Below are 25,886 nucleotides of genomic sequence, written 5' to 3'. Positions count from 1 at the left end.
CAGGCATGACTGGAGATGCTCTGCAGAGAACAGTCAGATTCAGAAAGCAACAGCTGTTACTGAGCCATCGTCTGGACTGAGGCCACTGAAACCAGCAGTGCCCTTCACTGGGCAGCAGCACTGCCCGGGGAGCAGCACGGGCTGCAGGGAGCTCTTCACCCTTAGCTGAGCAGAGCAGGAGAGTTAGCACACCGAACATCCCAGGATGAAGCTGCTGGGACACCCTTGCAGCATAAGAGCTCACCACCTCCCCAACCCTCCTGGATGCGGCCCCTGTGGCCAGCACCACACCAGCAGTGCTCAGCGCTGAGCCCCAGCCTGGACCAAGCCAGCACAGCACCTGGGATCAACGTGGGTGTGGGTGCTTGCGAGCTCTCCCAGCACTGCACGGGGACTCCTCCTGGCTCACAATGATCACAGTGGCTCTGGCTGTGTGTGAGCCTCATGTAGGCTGTCCCCATCTGGGTTCCCAGCCCTGTGTGCCTGCAGGGCTGGGGAGGAGGATTTGCAGGCAGGGTGGCTACCTGGATAACCCTGGCCTAAGCCCCATCTGTGCTTCTGTGACCACGAAGGTGCAGAGCTGCTGCGGGAAGGACTGTGACTCCCCCTCTGTCATGGTGACCTGGTGAAGGGGAACTGGGGCAGGTGGGACACGAGGGGGTTTGCTGCTCCTACCTGGAGTCTGGTAGTTGAGTCGCCTCATCTCAACCGGGTCAGAGGAATGGGCCAAGAGTGAGTCCTTCAGGCCGATGGAGTGCTCATCCTTGGAAGAGGGGGAGTGTGCCCTTTTCCTGTAGATGGAGACAAGCAGGTGAGCTCTGTCACAGACTGGCACAAACCACCCTGGAAAGGAGTCTGGGTGCCCATGTCCCAGATACCCAGCTCCATCCCAGGCTCCCTGGGGCTCTGGGCAAGTCACATCCTCTTCTGTGCCTCCCGTTTCCCACCTATGAAACAGGAATCACTGTATTTCAGAGATGGCAGAGGTTTGATTAGTGAGACACTTTGAAATGTGATATTCTGCATAACGTTTACTAGAGAAAAAGCAGACAGATGCAAGATCTCATTCCCTTGTACTCCCTCTAGGAACTATTTCCTGTAGTGGAAGGATATAAGCCAATTTTTTTTTCTCACGTATTAGACATATTTAAATTTAGAACACTGCAATATAATAGTGTAAAGGCTCTTCAGGGTGTGTTTTATTGGGCCATTAATATACGTCTTGAATGGCTGAAGGCACCCAAGGCGTGTATTAATGGAACAATAAAATACACTGTTGTCTCTTCATGCTGTATTTATGCCTAAAGCAATGCCACCACCTCAGGCTCTTGCTGGAATTCACAGGCAAGGCAGGGACAGATCCAATCAAGAAGCGGACAAGTGAATACTAAGGAAAATCTAATACTGCAAACAGGCTTTCTAGCAATTCTCTCAGTCCCACTTCTCGCTGTATGTTACAAGTGCACTGGATATTCCCGTGCAGTACAGAAGGGTGCTGGGCAGGAGCAGGACAGGGACGCTCTTCTGAGCCTGTGCTGATCCTGGTGCTTTGCCAAGGTGCTGAGCGTGCAGCAGTAATACGCAGAGATTTTGTCTCCTGGCTACAGCCTGAAACTGGATTTTGCCTGATGGTGAACCCCTCTGCTGACCTGATGCTTTCTGCGAAAGAGGGAGCTGCACCGCTGCTAGCCTGCACAAACGCTAGCACGTTTACCATCCTGTAAATCGCAACAGTCAGTGTCTGCTTTCTCCTTCTTTGTGAGGCATTTCAAAGCACCCTGAGGGTTGCCATGCTCTGCACACAGGCAGCTGCAGCTCTGGATGGTGGTGACCCTGAACCACCCATGATCAGAAATGCTCTGAGCAGGCACAGGGCACTATCACTTCCCCTGCCCGTGCTGGGCTGGCACTAGTGGTAATAAATTAAGTAAAATTTCGTGCATAAATCACGAGTGAAAACTGCTTTTCCTCTGAAGCACAGCCTGTGAGCAAGCTCCATCTGTAGCCTGTGGCTGCATCAGACACTGGGGTGGTTCAGTGGGGAGGACCAGCTTGTGAGTCTTACAATACTCTCAACACCTCAGAGGTGTCTCAACACCTCAGAAGCCTTCTAGCTGCCTGGACTGAGACAAAAGAGCCGACAGACTAAGAGCATTGATAGAAGGCAAGAAAAATACATGGCAAACAAATAAAGCGCTGTTCTTCCTCTCAGGAGCATAGCAGGATGTGCCATGTGCTACTGTGTGCCAGTCCCTGAGCCCTTGAGCAAGGTGGCCTAGCTTTGCTGGGGAATGGGCACGGCATATAATTAATGTTTGCCTCTCTCATTAGCCTAGTCGGGGCCACCGCTAAACAAACCTCCAGATCCCAAGCTAGCTACTGCTACTCAGGTTCTGTTCATTCCCATTGTAGATCTGAAATTGTGAATATGCTGCACAGATACCGCTGGGAGAAAAGCGGGAGGATAACAGAGCATCCTTCCGAGCACGCAGGTGGTGCTGGACACGGAGGTGCTGCTGCGTGGGCTAGGACGCAGCAGGGACACGAATGCTGAGGGTGAGCACAGAGGGCTGGGGCTGCTTCCTGGTGCTCGACCCGCACCAGTCTGGGTTAAAGCAGAGCTAAGACAAGGTGGACGCAGCATCTGTGGGGCCCAAGTACAGACTCCCTGGGCAGAGGGGGAGGGGGCCATTTTCCCACCTTAAAGATCAGCCCACACTTTTGTTTCTTACAATTGCCTGGTATTTGCTTAAAGCTTCCTCGTTACAGAATGCAAGAATACACCTGCACTCTTGCTGGAACAGCCCTCTGTCTGAAGCGACTGAGAATACAAAGAAGCACCTATAACTGCTGCTGTTGTTGTTTCTGGATTTTTAATTTAATTGCAAAAACAATCTAGGAAGTCTTTAGGCTGGAACCATCTCCCTGCATCAGCCTGTGAGGGGCTAACAATTACTAGGAGGCTGATGCCTTTGAAGAAACAAAATCTCTGTAAACCCCCAGTGTTGGCAAGCCCCGTGCTCCCAAAAACAAAGATGCTCCTTACTTGTGCCAGGCTTGATATTTAAACAGGGAAATAGATTTGAAATTTTAGCAAAACAAGAAGATAAAATGGATTCGTACCTTTCTTGTTTACTAGATCCAGGGAAGAGCAGAAACAGAAGAAAGGAGATGATCACTGACACAGAAAGGCACTGACTGCACATGCACAGCAGAGCTCCATTTAATCAGACAACAAAAGCAGCTCCCTTCCCCAAGCTACAGATACACATAAATAGTAAATAGAGAGTCCAGGAGGAGCAGAACCTTGGAGCTGAGCTGACAGACAATATGACCGAGTGTAATTGAACAGGCTACGCAAATACATGCAAATACAACCTGCGGCTCCTTGCAAGGACTAACAATTGCCTTGCGCCACAGTTACAGCTCTGGCAGGATTGTTCTGCTACGTGTGAGCAGGAGGCTGCTTCAGCAGGGACGCAGCAGCCAGGACCCAGGGGCCTCAAGAGGAGTGCTCCTACTCTGATTTCAGCCTGTCACATCCACGTCCTGTTCTCACTAAGACCATGTTCCCCTGTCAAAATTCGCAGCAGTGGGGGCACCTGCCAGACATCTAGCAGGCAACTTCAGCAGGTAAGTGGTACTACAGATGTTCCTGGTGCTGCAAATCCAAGCTGTGAGACGACAGAGTGGTCAGACTGGCTTTAGAGACAAAGCTGCTGCTCTCCCCTGTCCCACTGCTCAGAGGTCTCCAAAATCCACAAGCAGCTCTGCGTCCTGGGGCTGGTATTAATTACCTTCTGCATAGCCAGTCCTTCTGCAATCTTTATAAAGCAGCCTTCTGCTGTGCTGGTAGAGACCTTCCTCCTCCCTGCGACCACCAAGGACTGTCTACCAGGGCACCCCCCATCTGAAGGCTGGAAGGAGTCTCGAAGGTGCCACCTCCTGTCATGCTCATGCTGTAACTGCAATGCCCTGGCCTAGATCTCACCTTTTGAAGAGGAGTATAGCGATGACGATGATGATGATTAGTATCACAGCCAGGACAGGTCCCATCACCCACAGCATCTCTGGCTCGTCCTGCTGCTTTGCTGAAGTCACTTCCATCACAATCTCATCGGAGTAGGGGCTGGCTGCGTATCTCTTCTGAACAGCACCGGCAGGAGAGGGAGAGAATAGCAAGCATCCGTTAGCCTAAAGCAGCAGCCACATCCCTGAAACAGAGGTTTTCCCTTGCCTCTGGCTAGCAGGGAACGGCGATGCTTCTCAAACCCCGGCAGCACACCGTACGATCCTCCCTCCCTCAGCATCAGCAGAGGTCACACTGCAGGAACAGCCTCTTCCTGGTGTGAAACATTCCCATGCCAGCAGCCTTCTGGCTAGCAGACTTGGCCCCGAGGTGCCAAACTGGAGCAGCCCAGCTAAGAGCCACTTGCCAGCCCTGGATTCTCTTGGAGCCAAATCACAGGCTTTTGAATCCCAACCAATTGCACAGTGGGGCTGGCTGATGATTCCTAAGTGGTTCATAATACCTGCTGTGCTGATATCAACACATCTCTCCAGGACAGGGCTATATTAGGAAAACCCCTGCTGGGCTAGGCGGTTTTCTTCAAGGAACAAAATGACAGGAACATTTTCTTCCTGGTGTCTCTGCTCTGATAAACAGACCTTGGAAAGGGGCTCACGCTCACAGGCCCCTTTCCAGAGATTTCTGCATTCTGGCAGCCCGGTGATTTATAACCTGAAGGGACAGCTTTCTAGCCCCACCAGCAAGACCGGATTAGCAGAGACCCAAACCATTCCTGCAGAAAAATGACCCTGCACCTGGCTTGTTCTGCTGCTGTTGCTAAGGCTTACGTAGCCGTGTTGTCCCTTCGCAGCTCAGCCTCGCTGGGTCAGAAGGGTTAAACGCTGCAAAAAGAAATCCTTTGCCCCTATTAGAGAGGGCCAGAGCTGCATCAGTTCAGTGCCTGTGGCTTCTGAGCAGCACCTGCTGCCCTGCATTAGGGACCTAGAAATGCTCTGCTCTTGCCATCAAAAGTTTTGGTCGCTGAAGAGGTGACCAGGGATCTATAAATCACCTGCTTTAAGGTCCAAGTTTAAACATGTGCTCCATGTCTGCGTGCATGTGAGGGGATGAAAGAGAAAAATCAAGCATGCTGGTGTCACACAAATGCACGTCTCGGTCTCTTCTCAGAGGTGCCCTTGATCCCAGCCAGGCTGGCTTCACACACGTGTGCAGCACAGAAAATGATCTTCTCCGTAACATCCTTCTGGCAGCAAGCACAGGTGCAGCATCGTAGCTACTCTCCTCAGATTTATCAGTGGTCAGAGATGCCACTGGCTTGCAGGGCCAAGGGAGAGGCTACTGCTTTGTCTGTGAGACTTCTCAGCCCTACCAGAACCTGTTTCAATGACCCTGCCACAGCTGATGGCTCCTGCTTCAGCTCTGTTCTTACTGCTTGGGACCACTGCAACACATCAGCCTTCTTCTACCTGCCCGGTTCAACAGAGGCCAGCTACAGCTCTGAGCATGGCAGAGACCAGAAGATGCCCCAGCAAAGGTGAGAGGTCAGGGCAGAAGGCCTGGGGCTTCTCTTTGTAGGGGCAGGGGGCTGCTTGGAAAGGAAGGCACAATGGCTTTACCCATCACTGCCCAGAAAGGCCAAGCTGCAAAAGGCAGGGGAATAGGTTTGGGGATGCCGCTCTGTGCAGCCAGGTAACGTGCATCCATCTCAAAAGCTTTGTGCAGGAGGCCAAGATTCACATTTCTGCAGGCACACATTAAAAATGGCTCCTTCCAAGAGAAGGCACAAGCCGAAGAGATCAGAGGGACTGTTATCTTGGTGGCATTTCCAAAGGCAGACTGTGAGGCGCAGGTGCCCCTGATCTCACAGGTGGTGTTTCAACGCCTCACCCACCCCACCTCTGCTTTAAAAAAGCCCAGTGCTACACTTGCCTGCTGACACTAGAGACACAGCAAGCAATTTCAGAGGAGCTGAGCGGGGGAGACGGTGCACAGCCCTGCAGAGAGTGTCTCATACTTCAAATGAAAACGCGTGTGATGCAGCAGGGGATGCAGAAAGGTGGTAGCTAGGAGCAGAGCGTGAAAACCCTGCTTGCTGGTGGCTCACCGGAGGGCTGTGGCAGATCTGTGCTAGGGAGGAGACGATGTTAGTCTGGGATCATCTGGTTACGGTCATCTCTTCTTGACAGGGATTGCCAGCACAGCATACCCCGAGGCCTCTGCTTTACCTTATTGTTAATCTGTGACTCTCCTCCCCTCACCAGCGTGCACATCTTGCCACAAGAACACGTGAGCTGGATGAGTAATGAAGAACTTGACCAGCCCTAATGAGCCATTACAAGCAAATGAGGCTGAGGAAGGAAGCCGCAGCTTGGAAGCCGACCAAAGGACTCTGTACGTCTCTATTATTCCCATTATTTACACACTAGCCACTGCCACCGCCACTCCTGCCCTCCCTGTTTACAGCTGGACACTGATGCAAGGTCTCGGCGTGCTGCTCCCTGCTTATTGCACCAGCTGCTCCCTTCCCCATCACACGCCCAGGCCCCGCGTGCCCGGTGACATATTACTGATGAAGGCACGGCCCATTTGCCTCCAGCAAGGAGAGGCACGGGAGTGAGAATCTCCACACAGCAGGCACGTGTGCAGCCCACCCTGCTGCCAGCCCTGCAACAGGAGGCAGGTTTGCTTTTCCAGCTGGGAGCGCGATTCTGGCCAGAGAAGGACCAGGGGGAACATCCTGCTCCCTCCAGAGCCTCGGCAACCACTCTGTAGGACAGGGTCTCAAGGGGCTGTTTCCCCCAGGCATTTACTTGAACCGAAGCAGAATGAGGAACTCCCCCATGCCAACCACGTGTCAGGCTCCCACCTGCACTGAGCTCCCTCAGCTCCGCTAGGAAAGGCAGAGCCTCCCTCCCCAGCAGGAAGCCCCTTACCGTGTCTCCGTCCTCCAGCGAGGCCAGCACGAAGCAGCGATAGCTCAGGTCTTGAGAGAGGGGCTTGTTGTAGAAACCTTTGTAGTTCTTCTCATCCCCCAGGGTGAAGGTCTCAGGCAGCACATCCACTTGAGCAGCAATGTAAGGCTTCAGCCTGTCTGCCTGGCGGCGCTGGCGCCTGCTCTGACTCCCCTGGCTGATGGCCTCCAGCAGCTGGGGACAAACAAGGTGCATCACTACTGCTTCGCCCAGCGTGACACCGCCTGGCGCTGCTCCCTTACCAAGTTGTAGGACTCAGCAGGGAGGAAGGGAAGGCAGAAAAAGACACTGGTTTTGATCTGGACATGGTACCAAGAAGCCAGAGGGATGTGTGTCTGTTTAGGCGTTGCTGGGGCACCCATCTGCAGACCCTCACTGCAAGCACCTCTTGGTTCTGGGCGAGCCCTGAGCCCTGGGATGCTGACAGTGAGTGGCAGCCCGGCTGACACCCAGAGTTAGCGCATCCCAGTGGGCTGCAAGGGAACCGGGCCGTATTTTGTGGCCCAAATACTGGCATGGACAGCAACTCACATTCTCTATGGCCACTGGGCGTGAATTACAGCTGATGCTGATGTAGAGGGAAGAAGTGACATTTGCTGTGTCTTTCCCTTCTGTCGGTGCTTCGATATTTCACCTGCTGCTGGGTTGCAGGCAGAACTTTGTGTAAATCACAGAGTGATAACAGATTTCATGGGATGTTCGGAGTAAAAATGGCAAATTTCATAGTCAGCCACAAATTCATGAAAAAGGATATAAACACACAAAAATTCAATTACACTGCTAAGAAAGACTCTCAGATGTTTAAAAATGTTTTTCTAATGAATAAAAACGAATACCAGGCTTGGAACAGAAATTCTAATTTAAAATGAAGAAAGAGGCATGAAATACATTTCACACACGAATGTATCAGTGCAGCATTGTCAGGGCAGGCAGGGAATGTCAGTGCTACGCTGGGGCTGGGGACAGTGACGTGCACACAAAGCTGTGCTGCTGAGCTCACTCCCTCTGACGTGAGAACTAGGCAAGGCACCCCCTCCTCTTCCCTCTCATCAGTCCATCCTTGCCCTCTCATGAACAGTCATGTTAGAGAAAGCATGGGGGAAAAGGCAGAAAGATAGCCTTTGGATGGTGGCGTTTGCTCCCCTGTTGTGTCTTGGCTGAAATTACAGCTGAGTTTTTGGGGGCAGAAAGCACAGCAGTATGTGTATGACACCACGGGGCTCCAGCTGTGCTTGAGGCTGCTGGATGTTGCTGCCACCCCTACACGTAACACGCCAAAAGTCTGCACCAAAGGAATGCTAGGCTTGCACAGTTCAGATCCTCAAAAAGTAGAAAATGTCAGAACTAATAGCACCCGGGCAAAAATAATTCAGCTGCCTGATACATGGGCACCATGTTACAATCCTTGACTACATGGTCACATACTGTCTTCTCTGTAACTCCCCTGCTTTGCTCAATACACAGGACAGACAGTGCTTAATCAAAGAGCAGCTATTCCATATTTTGCTTTCTTCTTTGCATTATGCAGCCTGAGGCCTTGTTTATTGCTTACTATTCAAACCCAGCTCTGAAGACAAAATTAATAATTTCCTCGTGGGCTTTTCTATGGTGCTGATCACTGTAATATTACAAGTGCTTCACAAACATTAACGATCTTATCTTCCAAACACCCATATGAGGTGAGATGAAAGCGATTATCCTCATTTTACAGATGGAGAACAGAGGCACAGGGACGGTAATGAAAAAAATGTCCACTAATTTTGAATGTCAAATTGAAAAGCTTGTTTTGTTTTTAAAGAAAACTCAGCATTTTTTACTTCACTGACTGTATCCAGCAGAGCTGCTATCGACTTTCTCTGCAGCTGGGGATGCTTAGGCTTTGCAACTAAGGCTCCAGGATCTCAAACTGAGCACTCCAAAAAGAAGCAAGACAGTGGCTGCTAATACAAAAGTTGTTTTAAATCATTTGCCCAGGTCTAAGTAAAACAATAAGAGATAGAAAACAGTTCTCTGGATAGCTTTATAACTATCTAACGCACAAAATCAAACCATCCTTTCTCATCCCAGTCTTCTCTTTCTTGTAATAACTTCCAGCTTCTGCAAAGAAATGATGCAGGAGGCCTATGGCTGGTGGTTCGTCATCACACAATTCTGCTTCACATGCAGAACAGATCCACCCGTACGTGGAATGAGCTGGGACCCCATGGAAAAGGCTGTGCAATCACGTAATTAAAGATTAATGATAAGCAAGGGCTGACTTGCATCTTCTAACACTTTGTAATTTCTCAGTGCTTAAAGCTTACAACTTTTTTTTTCTTTTTCTTAATGGACCTGTGTGTGAATTCTGTGAATTTGTGCGCGTGATTTCTTGGAATTTTTCCTAATTACTTTGGGTGGATGGTGTGTGTGAGGAAGAAAGAGCCCACAAACCCCTTGCATGAGATTCTCCTGACACCTGCACATGTACCGTGCCATTAGTGTCGCAGGACTCCTGCACAGGGCAAGCTGCATCTTGGGGTGAGTGTGCATCTTAGGGTGCAGCTGTGCCGCTCCCAGGAGGCCTGGGCAAAGCGTGCCAGGCGACCTGAGAGCCCCTTCCACTACAGCAGCTGCTACGGACTCCTACCTGGTCCAGCTCCATCTCATCAGGTGTCCGCCAGCGAGCAGTCAGGCTGCCGGTGCTCTGATCCGCGGGCACGACCACGATGTAGTACCACCTGGGAAGGAAGGACAGCATAAGCACTGGACCCTAAGACATCTCTCCAGCAGGTCACCGAGTAACACGTGCCATACCCCTCCCCGAGAAGACCTGCTGCACTCCCTGCCCTCTAAGCAGTGGAAGGGCTCAGTGAGGAAGAGGCCAGCTTTCCAGCTGCACCAGAGAAGAGAACACTCCTGTTAGCGCTCATTAGGTTAATGAAGATCTACAGACTGTGCTCCAGAGGGTGGTGTAGGAGCTGCGAGAAGGACATTTATATAATCGGATTGTAGCAAGAACCCTGGGGGAATTGTGCTTCAGCACAAGGATACCACAGTAACGAATAAGACTTCTACAAACTCGCTTTTTTAATCTCCTTGAGGCTTTAGGCATTATTTATTTAAAGGATATTATACAGTGTCAGAGAAAGTCCCTCCTGATCCTCAACTGTGTTTTTGCTGGTAGCATCTGGAGTATACCCACCAGGGCAAGGGCAAACTGTCAGAGAATTGTCTTAATTTTATTGCACATAAATATTTGCTCAGGAAGAGCCAGCAGTGTGATTCCACGTTATGGGCAGACGCCTGGCTCTGTACTGCAGCCTGCTCTGAAATTCCCTCCCAGGTTACAATCCCGACCGGTTGGCAGAGACTCACCCTGTGCTTTTCCCTATCTCCAGCCCCCCCAGCCTGCCTTCTCCACCTGGGGACAGCACCTACCTAACGGGCACGGTGGTCTGGACTTTGGGAAGGCTGAGCGTGAATTTTCCCTCCTGGATGTACTTGTCTGTGGCGATGGGTTTGCTTTGCAGGACATCAGGCGCAGTGCGGATTGAGACGAGGTGCTGGAGCCCCCCAGCGCTGCTCCCGCGGTTCATTAGCACGAAAGAATAGTCCGTGTCTGGCTGGAGGTCACTTATGAGTTTCTTCATCGAGTGGCCGTCCACCTCCACGCTCTGGCTGTTGTACAGAATCTGAAATGGGGAAGAGGACACGCTCATGCAGCCGACAGCTGCTGATGAAAACTCACGCTCAAAATAGCAGCGGCGGAGCCGACCGTTTGGCTCCGGGCCCTCCCTCAGGTGGATCAGCCACCCTGCGCTTCGTAAACAGCCATAAATCTTGCCTTAAAGAAGAGCAGCCCCCGGCAGAGGGCTGAGCCGCACTCTCCGCAGGGCGGCGAGGGGGCACCTGGGCAGAGCCCGGGCGGGCAGCGGGGAGCCCGGCGGTGCCACGCGCGCTGCTTTCGGCGCCGGTTCGGGGAAGGGCTGCAGATGGCTGTGTTTTGCCCCCACACGGATTTGAACGGGTCTTTTGTTCCTCGTCTCACGAGGCTACAACACACAATATGCTTTCGGTGTAAAATCCCATCTGCTTTACATCGGTGCTGCTCCCGTGCCTCCCAGCTGATGGAGCGGTTAGTGCGGAGCTTAGAGCTTCCCCCTCCCAGCAAGGTGACCTGGGGGGGGGTTACGTGCCTCGTGCCTCGCCGACGAGCTGACAAATCCCGCGCTGGGCTCGCAAATTGGGACCCGAAACAAATGGCGGCTCCGCAGGTGTGACGCCCGTCACCATGACAACAGGTGCTGGTGCCATGCAGGGGACCCGCGCTGCTTTTCGCTGCCGCGCTTGCAGCGAGGGGCGGCGGGCAGGACAGAGCAGGGCCACCGGCGGCCCGGGGCAGCGGGTGGCCCCCCCCATGCATAGCCCCCCTGCAGCCCAGGCTGCCAGCCCCTCAGCTAACGACGTTTTGTCCTCGTCCTGCTTCAGATACACCGACCCCTGCCCAAGGCGCGGCAGCCGTGGGCGCCGTCTGCCTCGGGAAGCTCCATCCTGCTCTTGCCAGAACAACCCCCATACCCCAAAACCCCAGGTGCGGGCTCTGCAAAGCCAGAAACTCAGACAGATCCCAGAGGCAGAGACAAACGGCATGTGGAGAACTGGCGGGAGCAGAGGTTGTGCCCCAGCAGCAACAAACCAGCTTGCTGCCTTCCACCGGGCAACCTTCCAGCGTGGCAGGGGAGCGCTGGATGCCTGACAGAGGCGCAGAGCCACGATGTGCCAAAAACGGGCAAGGGCAGAGCTGGAGCATGTTAAACCACGGCAGCTATTACATGCCACAGGCAGAGACCACACAGTGAAACGTGCTCTCTCCAACGGGGGCCTTGAGAGAGAGAAGACAGCTCCGTGGAAGAAAAATTACTTGAAGTCAAACAGATCTCTTGCCAGCTGAGCCTGCTGCTCAGGCTGATGCAGGCAGCAAGGGAGGGACTGAACTTTCCTTCCAAGTCACCTTTTTAGCAGGTGGCAGCAATCTGCAGAAGGCTGCTGGCTCCCTGGGACAAGGGCAGCTGATTAGCGCTGCTCTAGTATTTAGTGCTGGGGCTGGGAGGCGGGGGGAGGCCCTGGAAAGCGAGCAGAGCACAGGGAGCAGGCTAGGCCTGGGATGTGCACCTCTGCTTCTGTATTATCCGAACAGCTAGCCATGACATGCTTCTGATCCTCTTCTGATCACTTTGCATAGAGGCTGGGATAGAAAAGGAGCCCCATTTCTTGTGCTGCTGGCTCCTGAGGGTGCCGCAGTCTGAGAAGGGATTCCCAGCAGAGTGGCACTGAGGAGCCAGAAATGGAGGGGAGAGAATCCCCCTTGTTTGTTGATGTGTTTCAACCTTCAGGGATGAACTGCAAAACTAAGTCCTAAGTACTAAAATAATGTAGAGGTTTGCAGGGACAAAGCCCCTGCTAGATGCCCCACGTGCAGTAAAGGCTGTCAAAAGTAGGATGGCTGGAGGAGTTTGCTCTGCTCTGACTCCCCTTCAGATATGTTCTCCTGGGCTTTAAATCCCTTTGTCTAGAGACATGCGTGTCAGAGGGGTGCTAAAGCCAATGCAAAAAGGTAAAATGAAGAAATGTCTCTTGTAGCACTGGGATATCAAATAATTATTTGGCAGGTTTCGCCCTGCTCTGCCACACAAGTCAGCACAACCAAGACAGGAGTAGCAGACCTCACGTTACCTTAGCAGCTTTGCTGTCTGTCCCAGCTCGACCCCTTGCAACGATACTGCTGCAGTGCAGGTCCAGATAGTCCAGACAAGAGCAGGTCCTAAGCTGTCCTGGGGAGCAGCGGGACCTCACCTCATTTGCTCCAACACAGACGAGCAAAACCAAAATTCCAACATTAATAACTACGCTGGAATGATACGAAGTCCGTGATGAGTTCCGTTGCCTCTCAGATGAGAGAATTCTCATTATGGAGCTTTCCCTAATAAAGGCATCACCAACTGCTTCTGCTTGTGCTCTAGGGAAGACACTTGCTCACCAACTGCCTGTGCATGAGGCATCTGCCGGGGACACAGCTGTTCTCCTGGGGCAAGCGGAGGCCAAAAAGATGGTCAGGCACTTCAGTTCAGTGTTTCCCTGCTCGCTCTGCCTTGGAACCAGCCAGGACACAGTCCCTGATTCAGCTCCAACACCAGATGATGATTTTCACTGCCATGCACAGAAATTTGTGTCTAAAGACAGTGAAATTAGCATTTGCAATGCTTTCCTGAACCATTCTCTGCCCTCCCCTTTCTTCACCGTTGCTGTAGCAGTTCCACATTCCTTCACCTGCCATAACACATTGTCTTCTCAAATGTTATGCACCATTAGGTAAGGTCTCTACACAAACCTTACAATAATGTAAGGGCTCAGAAACAGTCATTCGCGTGCAGCAGAAGATGCCTGGGAGCTCAAGCAGGAACACTATTTAGAGGTTGTATCATGGCCCACTGGTAACTACTTAAGTCAGCAGCAAATTTGGCCCAAGGGCTCTGAACTGCCAAACATTGCTGACTAGCCCATGGATTGCTGTAAAATGTCATTTGTGTTGCTCTTACTCACAAGAGAGAATTTGCAAAGCTAGAAGCTAGGTGGGTCCAAATGTCACTGCTGAAGGTCTGCTGCTTCATTTCAAGGTAGCAAAGAATGTATTGAACTAAAAGGTGAAAAGACATGTAGTGTGCAATACTGCAGAAAAATAACTACTGGATGGAGAAGCAAAGTTGACTTTATGGGGGGGCAGGAGTACTTGCTGCATTCCACAGGACACAATGCCAGAAAGCACTGCCCAGGATTCTTGGGGTTTATTTCTGAACCTGCACCATAACCATTTGGAAAATGTGCTACTCCCCATTTGTACAACACCTTGTGATGCTGCTTTCAACCAATATATCCTCCATCCTGCTCTTCAGCTGAAGAATGTCTCAGGGAAGTGCAGTTTCCCCAAGGAGAAGGTCACATCTGTCTTACACTTTCCATGAAAGCTCCAGAATGCCTTTCTACAAGCATGCTGAAACAAAAAAGGAACGGTGCCTCTGCTCCACCACAAAGGCTGGGCAACATTTTACAAGGAATTTATCTCCTGGACCACAAGAAGCTGTGAATATTCCCTGAAGAGAACGAAAACCTTCATTATTGATTTGGTAGCAGTAACATTTCCTAAGGTCTCAGCTCACCCTCTATAAAAAAACAGCAGCAGTCCTGCTTGTGCCTCACTGTTCATTGTCAGAACAATATCTACTTTAATTAAATCTGTTAAAGTAGAATATGACACCCTTTGGGACATAGATTTAGCGTGAGACTGTTTATCAAGTGTAGATAATACTAATTGTTCCCATGGAGATTTAAATGCTATGCTAGTTACAGTATTAGGCTCTGGCCTCAGCATCCCGTGTGCCTGAATTAGAGGAGAGAGGTGAACCTTGTTTATAAAAATACCAAGTCCTGAAAGTTAAGGATTTCTTTCGAGTGGCACAGTCAGTGACTTGGAGCTGACCCTCTTAGCTCCTGGCCTCCACTCATATGCGTCTGCAAGCTGGGGAATATTAATAGAAAGAAGACACTATTAGAGAAATATCCTTGTAACACTCTTGTTTGCATGACTGCTCTTCAACCAGCAAGTGCTAATGCCATCTGCTCCCGTGTCATCCGAGGGTTAACCCACCACAGGGGCAGACCCTGACTCACTGTCTGTGTCAGCAGCTGCAGCTATGAGGCCGAGACAAGAAATCGGTGTCATGCCTGATCCTGGCTACCTCCAACCACCCCACCATTCTTACGCATTAGTAACGCTCCAAAGGTCACCCCGTTCCTTCCTCGCAGCGAGCTGTCAGACAGAGCTGTGGGCTTTGTACCACAAGAATAAGGGAAGGTGGAGCAGACTGGTTCTTCAGCAGAGTGCAAAGTAACAAGGATCGGTGAAGTTCCTTGCGGCTGTATATCTGAGTGCTGATCCTAATGCAGCCTACACCTGGGAAAGCTTTGAATGCCATGAGGTCTTCACAAAAGCCTTATCTGCTTCAGCTGAACTCTACATATTAACAAGTGTCTGCTATTGATCACGGTAATTTAACTTTAGGATTTAGACAAGGAGAATTAGCAATAAGGAAGGGGAGGTGCTCACACACATTGATTGATACGGATGTAGCACCAGATCTTCCTCCCCTTCCCCGGGCCATGGCTCCTCCACGGCTCATGCAGGCCTTGAATTTCCATTTTAGGCACAGCATGGCAGAGTTCATGTGCAAGGAGGAAGGGAAAGCATGCTGCTGCCAGCCCAGGCCACCTCAGCAGAGGCAGCAGACAGCTGCTGAGACTGGGTGGAAGATTAGCAATGTGACATGTTGGTCTCTTCCCCTAAGGGAGAGAAGCTGTACTGGGATCTGCAGAAATTTCCACCCTGTCTGTGTCTTTTACCCACATCAGTGATCCAAACTGCGGGACAAACGAGAGCAGGAAGACACTGGGTCACTGGTCTTGTCTGCAGCCTGGTGGATGATGCTACATCCAGACCTGTGGGGTTCCAGATTGGAACTGTGTGAACAATCACTGCAACTGCTCACCAGCTACACATTGGTCATGGACCAGGGGAGACCACTCCTCTTAGAAAATGCACACTGCAAGTTTCAGGGACACTATGAAGGGAAGAGTGCACACTTAACAAAAGTACCCATGGACAAGACAAGTTTCTAGCTGGATGGTGAGAAGCAAGAAATACATATTATGATTCCTGAGGCAGCCCAGTTCTCAGACTGCCCCCTGCCCAGCACAGGCCTTCCCTCCTTGACATTTTCTGTTGGTGCACTTCAGCCAACATTGTTCACTCTTCTTTACTAACATGAGCAGCAGCTGCTTCCTGGCTATTCTGTAACTGATCAAAAGAGAAAGAAATCAAGAGAATTGTAACACCTTCTAATTCCTTAAGAAGGGTGAAAGGAGGAAAAGTAAGCAGCAGTGTGCCCTGCTTTGTGCCATGGCTCCCATGCGGGTGCTCAAAAGCATGAGCAGGTACCTAATCTGGGCTTGGAGATCTGGGCTCCGCAAGACCCCAGACCAGCAAGCAACATGACCTTGCCCTGCTGGTCTCTTGCCTGATGGCCTGAAAACACCATGCAGTAGGTCTGCTTTCCACTGCGCTGCTCAGTGCCACAGGAGGAGCTCCCTGTCCTCTGCATCCCACCCTTACCTTAAAAGGCACTGCAGATTTATAGGAGTCAGGCACTTCCCAGCTCAGCAGCACAGACGTTTTCATGACGGCGTTGACGCGGAAGTTCTTAGCAAACACTGAAATGAAAAACAAGATCTTTGAGCACTGTAAGGCCAAGTCAGGAGGGAGCGAGGCAGCAGCTCAGCTCCAAGTCTCTCTTTGTCTAACTTAGCAGCAGAGGTCGGAGAGTTCAGCTACAGCAGAGAAGTGAGATATGAGGAGAAAAGAGCAGCAGCCTTTTACCAAGTCCCAGTCTCCAGTGGAGTTTCCGTTTTTGACTATACTTTCCACCATCACAGAAAGAGAGCCATCGGCTGAACTGTAGCCTTCTCTTCCCCCCTCTGCTCGCACTCTGCTGGCCCTTTGCCATGATCAAAAAGCAGTGGTGCTCAGGTACTGGATCTGCAGATGATCCTACCCAGCTGTCTGCGCCAGTTCGAGCAAGAGCCTTTCATGTACAGATAAAACAGCAAAGTGTGCCTGTGGAGCGATGAAGGCAATTAAGCTACCACCAACTCCCCCCCAAAACGACAACTTTAAGGAAACCTTCACTGAGCCTCCCCTCGCTGAACTACTTCTACGCTAGGGAGCCACACGGTACCTGATCTCATTAGGCAGAGCCAAGGGAAGCGCAGCCTCATGAATGAAAGCAAAGGTCCCTGTCCTGGAGCCAGAGTTTGCTGCTAGGGCTTGTTAGAAGGGCACTTACCTTGCTCGACAGGCATGGTCCGGGACTGGATGCTGGGGCTGAGCGGCCCAACCCCCTTATTGGTGCGGGCCCTCACTTTGATGTCGTAAGTGGTATCGGGCTTCAAGTTCGTCAAAGTGATACTTGTGTCCTTAGTGATGTTAACGACGTCCTGCTGGCTATTTATGTCTCGGTATACCACTGTGTAGTTGACAATCTTGCCGTTTCTTTCTGCCAAGACCGGGGGGTCCCATGCAACCTCGGTGGTGGAAGTGGTGAGGCCCACCACGCGCAGGTTCTGCGGGAAGCCACTCGGCACGTCTTCTGCGGTAGTGATCTCCTTCTCAAACTCCTCTCCCGGACCGGCTCTGTTCTTGGCGGACAGCTTGAAGAGGTACGTGGCCCCCTTGTGCAGGTTGGTCACAGTGTAGTGATGGTCTCTCTTCCCGAAGTCTATCGTGTTCATCTTTTCCTCATCAAGACGTCTGTACTGCAGCCGGTAACCCAGCAGCTCCCCTACCATCTCCTTGGGTGGGTGCCACTGGATGAGGGCTGTGTTCATGGCTGTCGTGCTAATCATCATGGTGGGCTTCCCCGGGACTGCAACATAAACACACAATGACCATCTGTAGCCTGGGAGGAGGGGGAGGAAGGACAGCTTCCGTGCTGCTCAGTCCGTGAGGATTGAGGAAAGTGGGAAAGTTCAGACAACAGGGTGAAGAGGATGACAGACAATTCACATGGATAGAGGCAGACTGACCCTAATCCGGTGCCGAGGGAAGCTGGAGCCAGCCAGCTCTTGGCTGCCATTTTCCCAAGTGCTGCCATCTAAACAGGCAATAAATTCAGCCATGTCCAGCCCCCAAAATCATCCCCTTTTACAGGAAAGGTTTAAGGTACCTCAAAGCATCACATTTATCTCAGAGAAGATCTGAATCGCGTGCTCCTACTCAGTGATCTTCAGACACTCCAGCTAGTGCAAAGCACCAGGCCACGCTGGCCCCAGCGCAGTTTGACAACAGACACACAGAAGCCCAAGTCTGTCTGGAGGAAGACTAATTTCATCCCGAAACCTTGCAGTTTTACCATCTGCAGAGGCAGCAAGCGGAGCTGGGTGGGCCGTTTGCCATCAGAACACATTTTGGTTTAGCTGATGAACAGATTCGTGATGTCAGTGCCGATGTGAGAGGTGAGCACAAGCGTTCCATGGGATTTTTGTTTATGCTGAGCAAGTCAAGGGGTGTTGCCGTCATGGGTTAGGAACTGATGGCTTTAAATTGATGGTTTAATACCTTGATCTCCTTCAGTTAAAAAAGGATGCGTCTTCACTCCACATCAGCTCAGATTTGTAAACAAATCAACTGATCGGGAAGATACTCAGAATCAAAGGGATGGGGCCACGGATATGAAAATGAAAATGGGATTGTAGCCAAACCTGGCTAAATACCCTTGCACAGTTTTGGAACATTTAAGCCCAGAGATGAGCACAAGAGAAACACGTATTTGATGGAATTATACCTCAATTCTGCCATCAGAGGGCGATACCAACACTCCCCTTTGAGGTCAAGCCTGCAGATGAGCCAGTACAAAGGCAGCTCTGGGGGTGGTTTTGTAGGTATTTAAGACATACAATTAAATTTCCACTGCCAGTGCCATCCTCCTTGCACTCATAATACAATGTCTAACAGCAGCTAGTGCTATGGGACACATTATTTTCAAAGTTGATTCAAAATATTAACTTTAAATGTACACCATAACATTGGAAGACTCATCGTGGTTTACAGTGCAACACTGGGATGTTTAGGAAGCTTTTCCTGTTCATAGGACAGCTGTACCAATTTGATGAACAGAGCATACATCATGGTGAGGCACAAGGGAGACAGCATTTGAGACTGTGACAGTGGAAACTACCTCTGGAGCTCCCCGTATGCAGCACGGAGGAGATGGCAAGCTGTTCCTTGTTTAAAAGCACCAGGAACAAACGCTCTCAGTTTGCACAAGCTGCATTCCCATAATAACAAGTGGTAAATACCGTTCCTGTGGCCGGTGTGACAAACAGCAGGATTATCATTTGTAGGACAGGTCTAGTGAGTGGGAAATCGAGGACAAGACAATGAGAACTAGCTGGTGCCACCGCCAAAGGCAAGCTTGACAGCATCCGGAGGAAAGCACCTGATGAACTCCTGGGTGCCCCTGCTCCTGGCCGAGGCTCCTGTGTTGCACTAGGCACAGGGTACAAGTTTCTACTGAGACAGCAGAACTGAACTGGCTGGGATCACCAGACCTAGAAGTTGTGTCCGCAGCACTCCTACAGCGGGGTTTGTTGCGTTCCAGATTTTACCAAGGCTCTAGGAGCAAGTTGGCTGAGCTATATACGGCAGGGAAGGCAGTGGTAGCAATGGCTGGGGGGAGCTGAGAAGCGCCTCTGAGGAGCCCTCCATGCCAGCGGCCATCCCAGGCAGCGCTGCAGTCACCACAGGAAGCAAGAAATGGCACTCGCCTAACTCCTGCTGCAGCAGGGACAAAATGAGGACAGGCTGTGACTCCAAAGCTGAGGGAGGGCCTGGACTTTTAGATTTCCTCTTCCCAGGTCTCTGGACTATGCAGATGAGCTCAGACCCACAAGCTTCATTGCTCTCTTGCGGGCCCTGGCAGTGTCCATCTCTTTGCTGCACTTTGCTCAGGTGATCCATTGGCAAAGCCTGTAAGGAAGGGCTGGAGATCCCAGGAGTATGCACCTCTGCAGCACCTCCAGCCCTCTCGCTTCCTCCTGCACAGGTGCCGTGGCCGTACTCCCTGGGCACCTCCTGGGAGGTTTCCCCACCACCCCTGCAAGGCTGCGGTCCCTGCTCCCCACGCTCACCTGCCCCCGTGGTGGTGATGACTTTCGGCTTGCTGCGGGCGCCGTCTCCCTTGGTGGTGTAGGCAGCGACCGTGACGGAGTAGGTGGTTTCTGGCAGCAGGCCTCCAATGACCGTCTCCTGGGAGCGCGTCCACAAGGCGGCGAAGAGGCAAATGAGAAGAGCAAATACCCATTACCAGAGTGAGCAGAAGGAGGGCGCCGGGGTCAGTGTCTCCAACAGCAACACACCGGCATGCTCGCTGGCACACACTCATGCATGACACCCAAGCACACACGTCTCGCCCAGCTGGCACCCCCATGGAGCCAACAATCGGTAACTGCCACCGCCCCACCGCTCACCTGCCTCATTTCACCCTGTCTCTAACTCGGCCCTCCTGGGGACCCACGAGCAACCTGTGCACAGGAAAAGGGAATGGCCTAACCCCCGTGCCCCATCCCCACAGCCCCTGCCGAGAGGGAGACTTGCTCTGGAGAGAGCTCCCCCATGAAGGCAGACCAGCCCAGGGACGCGGCCACCCCACACAGAGAGTATGAGGACCGTGGAGCTGTGAACCAGAGCAGAAGCCAGTTCAGCCAGCTGTGGAAACCTCGTGGGGGCTCGTTTGGGGATTTTTAAGGTTGTCTCTTGCAGCTGAGCCGCGGGGAGAGCAGGGGCGCAAGGCAGGCAGCAGTGAGCCCGGGGAAGGAGCACCTGCAGCGCCGCAGCACCACGTTCGCCCTCCCCGCGGGGCATGTCAGGGACAGACGGGGTCAGCACAAGGCACTGGCAAGACCCGAGGGAAAACCCTGCGCCGTGGGAGGTCTGAGAGGAGGCGGCAGGGCGCTAGCATCCTTGCATGCTCTGGCTTCCTCTGGGCAGGAGGAGGGCACGGCTCCGCACTTCAATGCGAGATCAAAGCGCGGAGCCCCGCTCCTCCCTCCTGGCCTCCAGCGGCAACATGACTTGTGCCAAGCTCGGCTGGCCAGGCCCGCAAAGGTGCGAGCACAGCAGCGATCCGCAGCCCAGGGCAGCTACCCCTGAAGGGCCTTCAGCTGGGGGTGCTGTGAAAGGGACTGGGACCATTAAAACTAAGGACAAGGGCCCTGCGGTGGCTCCCAGAGCACGGCCAGTCTCCCAGCACTCACTCGCACAGACACCCACGCCGTTAAAGCTGTTGATTTCCAGTCGGTGCTGCTGGTTCAGGTTTCCCTGCCCAGGCTTACTCATCAAAATCACCCTGTTACCATCGCGGAACCAGCCAGCCCAGAGAAAAAAAATCAACAAGCACCAACAAGAACCCCGCCAAAATCACCGTGTGAACCAGAGTCCCGTCCCAACTCCGCCCCTGCAGCAGATCGTGTGTGCGGGTGAGTGGACACCCAGCCCGATCGGTGCCAACGGGCCCGCGGGGGAAGCACTCACACAAAACCTGCAGACTCTGAACATCCCAAGAGAATTCACTCCTCCCAAATCCATGCAAAGAGGAATTCACACGCAAAAGCATGCCACCGGGAGCAAAGCAAGAGAGCTGGGAGGAGGGGAAGAGAGACGAGGGATGGATGAAAGAAGGTCTGATCGCATCGTGTAAACACAGTGCTGGCATGACAAAGCCACTCCAAGCGCGACTCTCCCCTGTAAAGCAGGAGGAGAAACGCTTCGTGCCGGGGTAGCTCACAGTAGGGCACGTAATTGAATTGCTGACTCTAAAAAGGTCATTTCCGAGTTTGTTCCTCCAATTTTATATTTCAAAATTATGTGGGAAAAATTGGATTTAACTGTTTAAATGTGATTGTTTTCTTATTACGATCTGTGTTTCAGCCAAAGGTCACGGTTGAGAGTGTAGGTTATTTTTCATGACTACAATCAATGTGCTTTAAAGATTACATATCTAATTTTACTGTGTAACTCGGTGGGCCAACTGCTGCAGAAAGTCGGATGCACCTCCTGAGTCGATCACTTGAGCCTGCCTAAAACTGCACTGCAACAAGCTGGAAATACAGATTATGGGAAATGTCAATTGCTTTTCTGCATTTAGTAGCAATCTAAATGCCAATTTTCTCTGGATTTGCTGCTTGTGGAAGGTTTCACAATGTAACTCTCCAGCCTCATTAAGGGAGTGAAAGGGATGTTTTGACAGCACTGTGTCTACAAAATTCACAAATCGATTTACCAAACCCCTCTTTTCCAACCTGGAATACACACAAGTGGTACTTACATGGTCGACGGAGTCCTCAGCTCTCCACTGATGGGGGAGAAAGGAAGGAGGAGAGAAAAATGGAGACACAGAATTTTAAGGGGCAACGTGTAGGAAGGGGATGACAACGACGACGACAACAGCAGGGGTTAGCAGGACTGGGGGGGGGGATTATAACACTTATACGCAGAGGGTCACTTGGCACAGGCTGTGCCAAGGGAAGAAATGGGACAGAGCAATTTTCTACAAGCTGCTAGCCTGCGCGGCAGGTCTGAGATCATTCACACAAATGGGGGCAAGGAGCTTCCTTCCCATATTGATGGAGAGATCACCACTTCCTAACTTTGCAGTTGTTTCCCTTTCTGACCTTGTTTGCACGTTTCTGCCTCTTCCACCAACAGGAGAAAGAAAGGACAAGACTCTGGGGATCAGGGTTGCCCCACAAGTGGCAGCACTCACAGTTTTGTGGGCTGATCCCCAGTTCCTGTCCCAGTGATCCTCCAGCCACCATCTTTTGTTGAGAACTGAAGACTTCAACACACAAAACCCATCAGGGACTGTCTGCTGGGATGTACCAAGATGACCTTTACACACCTTCAAGAAAGTGCTCTGGGGACCTCAGAAAACTGAGAAGGGTCATCTTTTGGAAACAGAGTGAGGCTGAGGTCTTACCCAGAGCTCCACACTAAGCTGTTCCTCTGCAACAGCGCCGCATGGCTTGGAGCAAGGCTAAAACTGGTGCCCGTACCAAGGGGACAGCTCCTCGCTCCCAGTTACACAGCACCACGGCAGCAAACGGCAAACGCTCATTTGGCAAGAGCAGCCCTGCAGCTAAGACTTCTACACAAAACATTTCCCAGTAAAAGATCACGTGGGATCTCAGCCATGGCAGCTCAGCTATGGCTCTGGAGAGAGACCACGCAGGTTTCTGATGGGATTGGGGGTTATAAGGCATCAAAACTGAGAGGCATGCCAGCAGCATGGTTCTTTGTGGTTGATGCACCAAAGGGAGGTTTGCAGAGATCACAGAGAGCTCTCTCAGCCAAGGTGATGCGTTACATCTCAGGTTACTCAATCTGCCTGGAGGAAGCACCGGTCGATGGGTTCAAGCACGGAGATGAAAGTGGAAGATAGGTATTATTGCCCCTGACTCACAGCGTGAGCCTTGGCAAGCCCTGCACTGAGCCTGAACCGCCGGCTGTGAAATGGCGCTCAGATCCTGACTTTCTCAGGACACTGGGAAGCCCAGCTAATGCTGGTGAAGTGCCTGGGAACCTGCTGATGCTGCGGAAGTACTAAATGGTATTAAAGCTACAAGTTGTCTTTTGTACTCAGGCTATTTGAGGTGGCTTTCACAGGCTGGAGCTTATCACAGTGGTAGAGAACTCTCCTCAGAAGTAAAATACATGGCATGCCTTCAAAATATTTGCTATTTTCTGAATTCACAAAGAAGCAGCTATGGGAGAAATGCTCCTCTAAGATTTTATTACAGTTCACTTATTTCATGCCAGAAGAGTGCAACAGAATTGTCCCGCTAAGCCATCTTAAAATTTAATTTCAGCAAAGAGGTCAAGCTGTCCCTAAAGACTTCCTATAAAGTCAAAAGTCAAAGCCCTGACTAACCACTGTTGTCCCCAGAGGTCCCCTTTTTAGCACCTTGGTGTTATTTCCAGTGTTGTGTGCTCAGCTGAACCCAAGCCACTGCTGATGTCCTGCCTGCACCGGCCACCCCACACCACGGCCAACAGCCACGTGCTCTGCCCTGCTGATCTAAAGCCTGACAAAAATCTTGCTACAGGAGGGACGCGAGGCCTGGCAGCTCTTTCTCCCAGAAGCACACTGCTGCTCCAACACTGTTCCTGGTGGATGGCGGCCATGTGGGTGCTAGCACCCCGAGCTGTCCCAGTGCTGTCCACGTGCAGCTCCAGGAGCAGACGCTGAAACCCCACTTCAACGAAGAGCAAGGCCACCGCATCTTGCAGCTCTCACACCACAGCAGGGGGATTATCGTCCACTAGGGTATTAGGCCAATGTTTAACGTTCAGACTTTGTTTGCTCCCACGTTTCAGTGGCCTTTAATCTTGTATCAGATCAGAGTGCAAAGAAACACCTTGAGGTCTGTGTTGGAGGAGTAACAGTGAAAAGCCAGGCCTGCATAAATAGCCCGATATAAATTCAGTTTCATTATGAAAATATCATCTGCGGATCAAAACATTTCCTTCCTAAACTTGCTCAATTGCTTCTTAAATGCTTAAGATTGGTCAGTAAGACAAATTGATCTGAAAGGCCCAGGAGCTGTCATAAAAAGAATTCAGACAGTGCTGTGCGCATGAGGCAGGATGGCTCAGGGAAGTGCTAAAGCTAACAGTCTGTATTTATGGCAGCTGCAATGCCTTAACGTTTCATTTTACACTTCAACACCGCACAGTACAGTCATGTCTCACCAGGGAACGGCTGTTTTCCCTGACCATGGCTCTTACAAAAGACAGACTCCAGCCCCAGCTAAGGGAAGCGGATACTGGGGGTTTCCTGCAGATCCTTCTCTCTGCTTCAGCGACCGTGGTGCAACAGTGCAGCTCCAGATGCATGCTCAGGGTGCTGAGCCTGTTGGATAAGAAGTCTGTGAGCTCCAGAACTTCTTTGTCCGTTACTGCAAAGCCTTCTGGATTGTGCCGTTCAGTTTTGCTCCACTCACGAAGCAGGGTATATCTCACCTCCGCACCTAGGTGCGCGCAAGCAGGAGGAGTTGTTCCAAGTAGATCCAGATAAGGATCCCTGACTAGCACCCAGCAAAAGGGGGAGGCTGTAAATTCCTCTGTGTTACGCCTGGGGTGGGCACTGCCCAGGGAGAACAGGAGTCTCTGCTTCCCATCTTCTTTGATCTCATTCCAGCAGCTTGAAGTGCTTGCCGTTACCTCTTCCTGCTCTTCTGGTGGGACGTGCATTCAGTCTCCATGCTGGATGGAGAAGTGCCACCTGCAAAGACCACACAGTCTTCCCATAAGCCTGCAGTCCTTCTTGTGGGCTGCATACATCTCCCCTGCTATGACTCTGCAGAGCGGGAGGAGGAGGTGGCAGGAGTCTCTCCACAAAACCAGACCTCCAGCTGTATCCAGCCAGCTCCCAGCAGAAGCAGCAAATGCCACAAAGTCGAGGGTAGGGGAGAAAGCACGCCCCAAAGATGTTCTGGTCTGCGATGAGGACAAGCAAGCTGGGAGCAGGACACAATGATCAAACACCTAGATTCACACCAGGTCCAGCTGCTTGTCTTGGAGGGTGCAAACAAGAGTGGCAGGGCTCAGCCAAGAGCCCCCACTGGTGCCCCTGCTCCTTTTGGAGGCGCTCTCTGTGCCGGGCTGATCACAGCCAGGAACCTGCACCCCCAGTGGCAGACGTGAAGGAGACCCAGGGCACAGAAACGAACCTTCTGCCATTGCCTGTCGTGGGACCTGGCTGAGCCACGATGGCAGGGGCTGCAGGAGGTGGTGCGGGTGGGATACTCGCTGTCACTGGGTGCTTCTCCCCAGGAAACAGCCACTTTTGCTGGTCCATGAGTCTGTCCGTAGGAGTGGGAGCTCAGACTTGAAGGCACACAGAAGCCTGACAGAGGTCATCAGTCACAGCCATAGAGAGGAGTGAGAAGCCTCAGCTCCATCACAGGACCTTCCAGACAACTGATTATTCTTCCTAGGCAGGAGGCTGCAAAATAAATGTGATCTCTCCGGCACCAGGGCCCCCACTTCACTGCTGATGGTTGAATCCTTTCCGCTCCAATCGTTTTGAAAACTGAGAATCTGTATTATCTGCATAGCTAACATCTCCATTCCCTTTTTCTTCTTCCTTTCATCTTCGTTTACTCTCTCTCTATTTCTCATCTTCAATCGTCAAAAATCATGAGTCAGCTTTAATACCAGTGTCTTCGTACCATCTGCAGGA

General features: G+C 51.7%; 1 protein-coding gene across 8 annotated transcripts in view; it reads right to left on the bottom strand.

The window, feature by feature from the left end:
- PTPRF (protein tyrosine phosphatase receptor type F) overlaps positions 1-25,886 on the bottom strand; it is a 371,253-nt gene that overhangs the window by 28,643 nt on the left and 316,724 nt on the right. For 5 of the 8 annotated variants that reach the window (XM_083845518.1, XM_083845516.1, XM_083845515.1 and 2 more), the window contains 9 exons: positions 21,972-21,998; positions 19,777-19,894; positions 16,935-17,513; positions 16,205-16,302; positions 10,420-10,673; positions 9,629-9,719; positions 6,964-7,176; positions 3,992-4,146; positions 676-791 (listed from right to left, as the gene is read on the bottom strand). In XM_083845518.1, coding sequence (XP_083701644.1) covers positions 676-791; positions 3,992-4,146; positions 6,964-7,176; positions 9,629-9,719; positions 10,420-10,673; positions 16,205-16,302; positions 16,935-17,513; positions 19,777-19,894; positions 21,972-21,998 — 1,651 coding nt within the window. The remainder of the gene's footprint in view (positions 1-675; positions 792-3,991; positions 4,147-6,963; positions 7,177-9,628; positions 9,720-10,419; positions 10,674-16,204; positions 16,303-16,934; positions 17,514-19,776; positions 19,895-21,971; positions 21,999-25,886) is intronic. The other 3 variants (XM_083845521.1, XM_083845520.1, XM_083845522.1) reach the window with 3 other exon arrangements.

This window comes from Anser anser, assembly GCF_964211835.1.
Source record: "Anser anser genome assembly, chromosome: 8".
Taxonomy (NCBI): domain Eukaryota; kingdom Metazoa; phylum Chordata; class Aves; order Anseriformes; family Anatidae; genus Anser; species Anser anser.
Note: the sequence above shows the minus strand (reverse complement) of the source record. Positions and strands in the feature narration are given on the sequence as shown.